A 10,897-nucleotide genomic window follows, 5' to 3' on the forward strand; every position below is an offset into this window, starting at 1 on the left:
AGATCCCTTACTTCAAAGGCAATTATTGTCAATGAACTAATCACTGATCATAATCTTGATGTGATTGGCCTGACTGAAACATGGCTTAAGCCTGATGAATTTACTGTGTTAAATGAGGCCTCACCTCCTGGTTACACTAGTGACAATATCCCCCCGTGCGTCCCGCAAAGGCGGAGGTGTTGCTAACATTTACGATAGCAAATTTCAATTTCCAAAAAAAAAAAAAAAAAAAAAAAAAAGACGTTTTCGTCTTTTGAGCTTCTAGTCATGAAATCTATGCAGCCTACTCAATCACTTTTTATAGCTACTGTTTACAGGCCTCCTGGGCCATATACAGCGTTCCTCATTGAGTTTCCTGAATTCCTATCGGACCTTGTAGTCATAGCAGATAATATTCAAATTTTTGGTGACTTTAATGTTCACATGGAAAAGTCCACAGACCCACTCCAAAAGGCTTTCGGAGCCATCATCGACTCAGTGGGTTTTGTCCAACATGTCTCTGGACCTACTCACTGTCACAGTCATACTCTGGACCTAGTTTTGTCTCATGGAATAAATGTTGTGGATCTTAATGTTTTTCCTCATAATCCTGGACTACTATCGGACCACCATTTTATTACGTTTGCAATTGCAACAAATAATCTGCTCAGACCCCAACCAAGAAGCATCAAAGGTCGTGCTATAAATTCACAGACAACACAAAGATTCCTTGATGCCCTTCCAGATTCCCTCTGACGTCCTTGGGTAGGCAAAGGGCAAAAATCAGTTAACCACCTAACTGAGGAACTCAATTTAACCTTGCGCAATACCCTAAATGCAGTTGCACCCCTAAAAACATTTCTCATAAGAAACTAGCTCCCTGGTATATAGAAAATACCCGAGCTCTGAAGCAAGCTTCCAGAAAATTGGAACGGAAATGGCGCCACACCAAACTGGAAGTCTTCCGACTAGCTTGGAAAGACAGTACCGTGCAGTATCGAAGAGCCCTTACTGCTGCTCGGTCATCCTATTTTACGAACTTAATTGATGAAAATAAGAACAATCCAAAATTTATTTTTGATGCTGTCGCAAAGCTAACTAAAAAGCAGCATCCCCCAAGTGAGGATGGCTTTCACTTCAGGAGTAATAAATTCATGAACTTCTTTGAGGAAAATATCATGATTATTAGAAAGCAAATTACAGACTCCTCTTTAAATCTGAGTATTCCTTCAAAGCTCAGTTGTCCTGAGTCTGCACAACTCTGCCAGGACCTAGGAACAAGAGAGACACTTTTAGTACTATAGATCTTGACACAATGATGAAAATAATCATGGCCTCTAAACCTTCAAGCTGCATACTGGACCCTATTCCAACTAAACTACTGAAAGATCTGCTTCCTGTGCTTGGCCCTCCTATGTTGAACATAATAAATGGCTCTCAATCCACCGGATGTGTACCAAACTCACTAAAAGTGGCAGTAATAAAGCCTCTCTTGAAAAAGCCAAACCTTGACCCAGAAAATATAAAAAACTAAAATCGGCCTATATCGAATCTTCCATTCCTCTCAAAGAAAATTGAAAAGGCTGTTGCGCAGCAACTCACTGCCTTCCTGAAGACAAACAATGTTTACGAAATGCTTCAATCTGGTTTTAGACCCCATCATAGCACTGAGACTGCACTTGTGAAGGTGGTAAATGACCTTTTAATGGCATCAGACCGAGGCTCTGCATCTGTCCTCATGCTCCTAGACCTTAGTGCTGCTTTTGATACCATCGATCACCACATTCTTTTGGAGAGATTGGAAACCAAAATTGGCCTACACGGACAAGTTCTGGCCTGGTTTAGATCTTATCTGTCGGAAAGATATCTCTGCCTGGCCGGTTCCCCTCTTTCCAGTGGGATTCTCTGCCTCTAAACCTATTACAGGGGCTGAGTCACTGGCTTACTGGTGCTCTTTCATGCCGTCCCTAGGAGGGGTCACTGATGTGATCTTCCTGTCTGGGTTGGCACCCCCCCGGGTTGTGCCGTGGCGGAGATCTTTGTGGGCTATACTCGGCCTTCTCTCAGGATGGTAAGTTGGTGGTTGAAGATATCCCTCTAGTGGTGTGGGGGCTGTGCTTTGGCAAAGTGCGTGGGGTCATATCCTTCCTGTTTGGCCCTGTCCGGGGGTATCATCGGATGGGGCCACAGTGTCTCCTGACCCCTCCTGTCTCAGCCTCCAATATTTATGCTGAAGTAGTTTATGTGTCGGGGGGGCTAGGGTCAGTTTGTTATATCTGGAGTACTTCTCCTGTCTTATCCGGTGTCCTGTCTGAATTTAAGTATGCTCTCTCTAATTCTCTTTTTCTTTCTCTCTCTCGGAGGACCTGAGCCCTAGGACCATGCCTCAGGACTACCTGGCATGATGACTCCTTGCTGTCCCCAGTCCACCTGGCCATGCTGCTGCTCCAGTTTCAACTGTTCTGCCTGCAGCTATGGAATCCTAACCTGTTCACCGGACGTGCTACTTGTCCCAGACCTATTATTTGACCATGCTGGTCATTTATGAACATTTGAACATCTTGGCCATGTTCTGTTATAATCTCCACCCGGCACAGCCAGAAGAGGACTTTCTAGGTTTTTGCCTTTCTAGGGAGTTTTTCCTATCCAACATGCTTCAACACCTTCATTGCTTGCTGATTGGGGTTTTAGGCTGGGTTTCTGTACTGCACTTTGAGATATCAGCTGATGTACGAAGGGCTATATAAATAAATTTGATTTGATTGAATAAACACACACACAAAAGCTTAAACAACACTTGTGAAGATACAACACATGTCAGGATTACCTGACAACAGCAAGCCAAGGCACTGAAGTCTTGGCTCGATCTGGGACATTTTTGTATATTAACTTAAAATGAAATGATTTGCCCTTAAACCAAAAGTGAAAGGCCTCATTTACTGGAGCATCAGCGTCCCCTAACAAACCAAGCCCTTGTGCATTTAACTACACTTTGCAATGGGACTCTGATATTTCTTCCACTTGTGAGAGTAGCCTAATGCAGTGCACAGTAGTGCTGAACATTTAGTCCTAAGTAGGCTCTGGCACTAAGGGCTGAATCGTAATTAAGATGTCTGCATCTTTCCATGACTTTTGCGTAAATCCTGCATTGTTGTCAAGTTATGTGCACAGATCTCAAGTTAGGATTCAGGCCTAAAGACATGTTTGTAGTGTGGAGTGACTGGGCTCAGTAGTGTGAAAGGGGTATTAGTGCAGTGGCCGGGAACACTGTGATACAGAGACAGCTGAAAGAGGGTGTACTGTACTGACCTCTGGATATCCAGTCCTCTAAGCAGAGATGAAGGGTAAAATATGTGTCCAACAGTGGAGAGCCATTCTTGTTGACGATGTTGCGGGCTGCGATGCTTCTGAGATGACGTAACCGCCTCTGTTAGGGAGAGAAAGGCAGATGGTGAGATAGTCAGGAAAAAGAGACAAGAAATAGAAGCAGGAGCAGGGACAGGAGACAGCATTTAGCCAAATGAACTGCCCACAACCTGAGGTAGCCTAAGTCTAAATTACGTACGATGCAGCTTGTACTTCTCTGGGTCAGCTTCAATGCCTTTTACAATTGTATTATCGATTTCAAGAGTTTCATCCCGTTACACAATCCAAATCGATGCAGATCGACTTACAAGACTGTTACCCAATGAGCTAGTCTAATTCACACAGGAGTAAACAATGCAGTCAACCAGAAGTCACAATTTCAGATAGCAAAGTCATTAGGCTCAAGTACATCCTCATGTTAAAAATAAAAACTGCCCTTTTAGAATATAGTAGCTCGGTTGGAGAGAACTTGGGGTATGTAGTAGGGCCGGGATTATACCAGTATCGCAATATTTTTTTCGCAGACAAAAACTCTTTGGTCCTTTAAAAACATGCTGAATTTGTAACATATTGTGTGCTATAGCTTGAGAAAGAAAACTGTTGACATTAGGGTAGTTTTCCTGAAGAAGTTAAAGCCGCTTCGTGCTTTGTTTCCTTGCCACGACACTAACGAGTATTGCGATACTGTTATCGTCCAGACCCTAGTATCTGGTTAGTCACATGTCATCTACTATCAACATTTGTCCAAAAAGAATAAAATTTGCAGACAAGCGTTTCATTTGAAAGAGTTCATTCATGTGTTGACTTCACTGTGTTTCTCTCACAAAAGCTCTGCATACAGGAGCGCCACAGTTTCATCAACTAAAGTCCAAGCCAGCATGAACACACAAAAAGCATTTGTACAGTATGTCTCAGAGTAGAAAACCCATGATTCCGCAGCTCAATAAAATGTGTTCCACACCCCTGACAGAACATAACCATGGTTGGACATCAGTCAGAAGCCCACCTTTCAAAAAAAATTGAGAAGTAGCCTAAAATAAAAAGGAACCTGCTTGAAGAGAAAGGATCAGTTACAGCCAACCAAAAAAATAGTAGACTAACTGAAGAAGACTTTATTTTACAGAGGACTGCATCTATAAAAAAAATTATGGCTCCAAAGAAAAAGCCTCATAATTGAGGGGGGGGGTGTAACTCAAGAGAATGGCAATGGGATATGAGACCCGTGTAACGAGGGGCCATTGAATGAGTTCACCCCTCAGGGGCAGCAGTGTCAGAGCAGCAGTAGGACTATCTATGTCAACGGCAGGCCAAGGCCCTCACCTGATCTACATTCTTCAAACTCCAGCAGCCCACACTGAGCTTCCACCACCACAGGCATTAGGGATAAATCTAAGTCATGGGATTCCCTATAAGAATAAGGTTGCTCGGAAACAAAAACCCAACTTGTTCAGCAACCCCCCATAGAAAAGGTCAGCTGACTTTTCTCCGGTCCAACTCATCCCAAACCATCAGAATTGGGTTGAGGTCAGGTAATTGTAGAGGCCAGGTCATCTGAAGCAGCACACCATCACTCTCCTTCTTGGTCAAATAGCCCTTACACAGCCTGGAGGTGTGTTTTGGGTCATTGGGGGTGGCAGGTAGCCTAGTGGTTAGAGCGTTGGACTAGTAACCGGAACAAGATCAAATCGCCGAGCTGACAAGGTAAAAAAAAATCTGTAGTTCTGCCCCTGAACAAGGAACACACTGTTCCTAGGCCGTCATTGAAAATAAGAATTTGTTCGTAACTGACTTGCCTAGTTAAATAAAGGTAAAATAAAATACAATTTTTAAATTGTCCTGTTAAAAAACAAATGAAAGTCCCACCAGCTCTGTACCAGTACCCCTTGTACCACTGTTATTTTGCAGCTGCATTTTAATTATTCATTATTTTTATTTCATTTTGTTACTCATCTATTTTTACTTATCACGCATTGTTGGTTAAGGGCTTGTAAGTAAGCATTTCTCTGTAAGGTCTACTGTACACCTGTTGTTTTCGGCGCATGTGACAAATCAAATTTTATTTGACTAAGCGCAAACCAGACGGGATGGCATATCGCTGCAGAATGTGGTGGTAGCCATGCTGGTTAAGTGTGCCTTGAATTCTAAATAAATCACAGACAGTGTCATCAGCAAAGCACCCCCACACCATCACACCTCCTCATCCATGCTTCACTGTTGGACTCACAGATGCGGAGATCATTCGTTCACCTACTCTGCTTTTCACAAGGACGCGGCGGTTGAAACCAAAAATCTCAAATTTGGACTCATCAGACCAAAGGCCTTATTTCCATTGCTCGTGTTTCTTGGCCCAAGCAAGTCTCTTCCTTTTATTGTTGTCCTTTAGTGGTAGTTTTGTTGCAGCAATTCAACCATGAAGGCCTGATTCATGCGGTCTCCTCTGAACAGTTGATGTTGAGATGTGTCTGTTACTTGAACTCCGAAGCATTTATTTGGGCTGCAATTTCTGAGGCTGGTAACTCTAATGAACTTATCCTCTGCAGCAGAGGTAACTCAGGGTCTTCCTTTCCTGTGGCGGTCCTCAGGAGAGCCAGTTTCATTACAGTGCTTGATGGTTTTTGCGACTGCACTACAAAGTTCTTGAAATGTTCTGATTTGACTGGCCTTCATGTCTTAAAGTAATGATGGACTGTCGTTTCTCTTTGCTTATTTTAGCTGTTCTTGCCATAATATGGACATGGTCTTTTACCAAATAGGGCTATCTTCTGTAAACCACCCATACATACCTTGTCACAACACACAACACAACTGATTTCTCAAACACATTAAAGAAAGAAATTCTACAAATGAACTTTTAACAAGGCACACACTGTTAATTTAAATGCATTCCAGGTGACTACCTCATGAAGCTGGTTGAGAGAATGCCAAGAGTATGCAAAGCTGTCATCAAGGCAGCAACTTTGAAGAACCTCAAATATAAAATATATTTTGATTTGTTTAACACTTTTTTGGTTACAATATGATTCCATGTGTTATTTCATAGTTTTGATCTCTTCACTATTATTCTACAATGTAGAACAAATAAAGAAAAACCCTTGAATGAGTATGTGTGTCCAAACTTTTAACTGGTATTGTATATTTTTCTATAAACACATGCACCACACCCATTACACACTACAACATGCACACACCTGTACATGAACACACAGCAGCCTCCCCTTTCAATACACATACACATTTACATGTAAAAATTCAAAAACATACAGTGGGGCAAAAAAGTATTTAGTCAGCCACCAATTGTGCAAGTTCTCCTACTTAAAAAGATGAGGCCTGTAATTTTCATCATAGGTACACTTCAATGACAGACAAAATTAGAAAACAAAAATCCAGAAAATCATATTGTAGGATTTTTTATGAATTGATTTGCAAATGATGGTGGAAAATAAGTATTTAAGTATATCAAGCAAGATTTCTGGCTCTCACAGACCTGTAACTCCTTCTTTAAGAGGCTCCTCTGTCCTACACTCGTTACCTGTATTAATGGCACCTGTTTGAACTTGTTATCAGTATAAAAGACACCTGTCCACAACCTCAAACAGTCACACTCCAAACTCCACTATGGCCAAGACCAAAGAGCTGTCAAAGGACACCAGAAACAAAATTGTAGACCTGCACCAGGCTGGGAAGACTGAATCTACAATAGGTAAGCAGCTTGGTTTGAAGAAATCAACTGTGGGAGCAATTATTAGGAAATGGAAGACATACAAGACCACTGATAATCTCCCTCGATCTGGGCCCCTCGATCTGGGGCTGGTTTTCTGCAAAGGGACCAGGACGACTGATCCGTGTAAAGGAAAGAATGAATGGGGCCATGTATCGTGAGATTGAGTGAAAACCTCCTTCCATCAGCAAGGGCATTGAAGATGTAACGTGGCTGGGTCTTTCAGCATGACAATGATCCCAAACACACCGCCCGGGCAACGAAGGAGTGGCTTCGTAAGAAGCGTTTCAAGGTCCTGGAGTGGCCTAGCCAGTCTCCAGATCTCAACCCCATAGAAAATCTTTGGAGGGAGTTGAAAGTCTGTGTTGCCCAGCAACAGCCACAAAACATCACTGCTCTAGAGGAGATCTGCATGGAGGAATGGGCCAAAATATCAGCAACAGTGTGTGAAAACCTTGTGAAGACTTACAGAAAACATTTGACCTCTGTCATTGCCAACAAAGGGTATTTAACAAAGTATTGAGATAAACTTTTGTTATTGACCAAATACTTATTTTCCACCATAATTTGCAAATGAATTCATAAAAAATCCTACAATGTTATTTTCTGGATTTTTTTTCTAATTTTGTCTGTCATAGTTGAAGTGTACCTATGATGAAAATTACAGGCCTCTCATCTTTTTAAGTGGGAGAACTTGCACCATTGGTGGCTGACTGAATACTTTTTTGCCCCACTGTAATTATGTCTGTTAGGAAAAGTCACATTCCTCAAGTTGGTCAATGTGAAGTTTCCAGATTTGATCAAACATGTCCTTTTTTTTTGTTGCTTAAATTTCATACAACACAATCTAAAGAAATGTAACTATATAGTTCAGAACTCCAGTTCGTTATTGATGGTGAGTATGATGCTTTCCAATTGATAGCTATAAAAAAAATTGCAGCAATTATACCCAGGTTAAAAAAAAAAAACTCTGATATTGGTCATCAATATTTACATTTCCCAACAGACATCTATCGTGGCGATAGATAGAAATTCCTAAACACAATAATATGATATCACAGACTTTATCCCAAAATGGTGTCAGTTTGTCACAGGACCACAGCATATGTAATAGGGTTCCTTTTCTCCAACATTTCTGGGTGCATATAACATGCATTCTGGCAGGAGTGTAGTAAATACAACTGATTATCTTGAATTGCAATAATTTACATCTAAGGTTGTAGGAGAAATTATTAACATTTTTACATATCTGTGACCAATAGTCTCATACATTTTCTTAGAGATCTGTTTACCATTTTTCCTTTATAAAAGTTCTGTGCTATTAGGTAGAAATTCAATCAAAGCTAGAAGCTTTAGATTCATCCAGATTCTATTGAAGCGATTGAATAAGATTTCTGAGTTATAAGAATTTAAAAGAAATTGGTTTTGGATAACCCACATTTTTCTTGTAATTAATTGAATGACAGTAAAGTGCCATTATAATACATTTGCTAAAAATGAATGATGCCACTTTGGAACCAGGACTTAACAGTGTTGTTATTGTCCAGCTTCATAAGGTAAGTGTAAAACATTCAATTTGACTCTTAAAGGCTTTCCATTCCAAATAAAGTTGGAGAGTAGGTCATTTATTCTTAAAGAAATTGAATGGAATTGAAAGTGGTAAAACTTGGAATAAATACATCAACCATGGTAATATATTCATTTTGATTATGTTGACCCTCCTAACATAGAAATAAGGAACGTTTTCCATCTCTGAACATCGGATTGAATCTAATCTAGTAAAGGTGAGTAGTTGATCATATAGGCCTCCACCAAATTGCATGCTATAAATACAACCAGGTATATCATTGCTTCTTTGTCCTTTTCCACCGAAATCTACTATCCAAGCTTGAAAAGTCATAACCAAAATAATGCTGGCTATTATTCTAATGAGATTTACCCACAAACAAGACCAAATTTGGTTGGTCCGGACCACATCTGTACCAATCATAGACCAAATCACAGTACAGCAGAGTACAGTACAATATAGTAGAGTATAGTTCAGTACAGAACAATAGAGTACATTATACTGTACTGATCTATACTGTGCTGTCCAAACTTATGAAACAGAAGTCAAATTACTTTTCAACGTCCATGGCTGTCCGGTGTCGGCCTGTGCACATTAGGTGAGAGGGCTGGTTAACAGTGATTCCCTAACAAGGCCTACTTTCCACAGTCACTTACGAATCTTGTGAAACTTTAACAAGCCTGCAATGAGAAGAGATTCACAAGCCATATTCTCCTCATATTCTGAGTTAATGAGTCCTTGACACTGGGTGTTTCCCAGCACAGCTAGCTAGCTACCTCCCAACAATACTACTCAGTGTTCAGGCAGACCTGTGCTGTGACACCAGTCAAGTCATTCATAAAGACGGTTTCTTCCCAAAGTAGCATTGTAGGACGTTGTTTAAAAATATGATAATAAGCAGGAATTAATGTATATCTCAGCAGCCAGTAAGGGCAACTTCAATAATTCCAGATTTGAAAACATGCACCTTAAAGACTATATGCAATTTAGAAATGATTTGCACCGAGTACACATTCAACCTTTACACACGTGTTTGGGGTCACTTAGAAATGATTGTTTTTGAAAGAAAAGCCCCGCCATAATAAAGCATTTGATTGGTTTGACGTGTTGCGAGGCATCACTGATTTGCACCGACTTCCAACCCCTCTTTAGCTGATTTCTGCCAGTGAACTTCCCCAGGCTTCCAGCAGTGTTTGCGACAAGGCTAGGGCTAACTAAGCTGGCTAGCTAGCATATTCGTCTCTGTTACTTGCAAGCTAAATATCTAACAAAGATATCTAACATTTGCACATGTATCTAACTAGCTATTATAGACAACGTATAACTGCCTCGCTACCCAAGAGAGCTGTAATAGGCCTGCTGTATTCATCTTGCAGTTTTGACATGTGACACACAGCATTATTACAGCATGAGAGTCAGTCATAAAAACATTCCACCGAGCTGAGGGTCCATGTCCTTACCTGCTGAGATGTGAGTTCTACGTGCAAGCCTCGAGAAGATGAGGCTCCAGAGTTGACAGAGGAGGCGGGTACAGGGTGATCCCGACCGGTGATGGAGTTCATTCTCCTAACGGCACCAGAGGCGTTCGTACCAAACAACCCCGGATCATGTAAATCTAGATTCACCTTCTATGCCAGAAATGTATGTATCAGTGCAGTAATCCGCTTAATAAGAAAACAAAGCACTTTTGTAGCCGTCAGTTAGCTAGCTACGTGACATAAACAAAGTAGGACTTGCTCAGGAAGCTGTCATCCGTCTGTCAAAGAGCACTCTACGCGGGGTCGAGACAACACGGATGTTTCCGGTTTTCAACCGAACTTCCGTTGCTACAGAAAAAACTAATATGGGGACTCCGCTCAGGTATCGTCACTAGTTAGCACAAAGTCATAAACCCCGCCTATTCATACAATGTATATATATTTTTTAAATGTAACCTTTATTTAACTGTGCAAGTCAGTTAAGAACAAATTCTTATTTATAATGACGGCCTACCCCGGCCAAATCCTGACGACGCTGGGCAAATTATGCGCCGCCCAATGGGACTCCCAATCACGGCAGGATGTGATACAGCCTGGATTCGAAACAGGGACTAGTGACGCCTCTTGCACTGAGATGCAGTGCCTTAGGCTGCTGCACCACTCGGGAGTCCGATTTATCTTCTTAGATTTTTATTTTTAACCTAACCACACAGCCTAAACTTAAATCAATACCAAAAAGTAACCTTTTGTTTTATTGCATTTTTACGATATAGCCTATTTGCATCTTTA

General features: G+C 41.2%; 1 protein-coding gene across 3 annotated transcripts in view; it reads right to left on the reverse strand.

The window, feature by feature from the left end:
* The window catches only part of LOC110537458 (UV radiation resistance-associated gene protein), a 162,174-nt gene extending 151,564 nt beyond the window's left edge, over positions 1-10,610 (reverse strand). The window contains exons 1-2 of one of the 3 annotated variants that reach the window (XR_005034947.1): positions 10,091-10,609; positions 3,289-3,406 (exon numbers count right to left, since the gene is read on the reverse strand). Coding sequence is in view for 2 of the 3 variants with exons in the window: in XM_021623519.2 (XP_021479194.2) it covers positions 3,289-3,406; positions 10,091-10,192 (220 nt within the window). In the remaining variant the exon portion in view is untranslated. Of the gene's footprint in view, positions 1-3,288; positions 3,407-10,090 lie in introns of all 3 variants that reach the window. The other 2 variants (XM_021623519.2, XM_036937403.1) reach the window with 2 other exon arrangements.
* Between the last annotated feature and the right edge of the window lie 287 nt (positions 10,611-10,897).

Source organism: Oncorhynchus mykiss, chromosome 12 (genome assembly GCF_013265735.2).
Source record: "Oncorhynchus mykiss isolate Arlee chromosome 12, USDA_OmykA_1.1, whole genome shotgun sequence".
NCBI classification, from domain to species: Eukaryota; Metazoa; Chordata; class Actinopteri; order Salmoniformes; family Salmonidae; genus Oncorhynchus; species Oncorhynchus mykiss.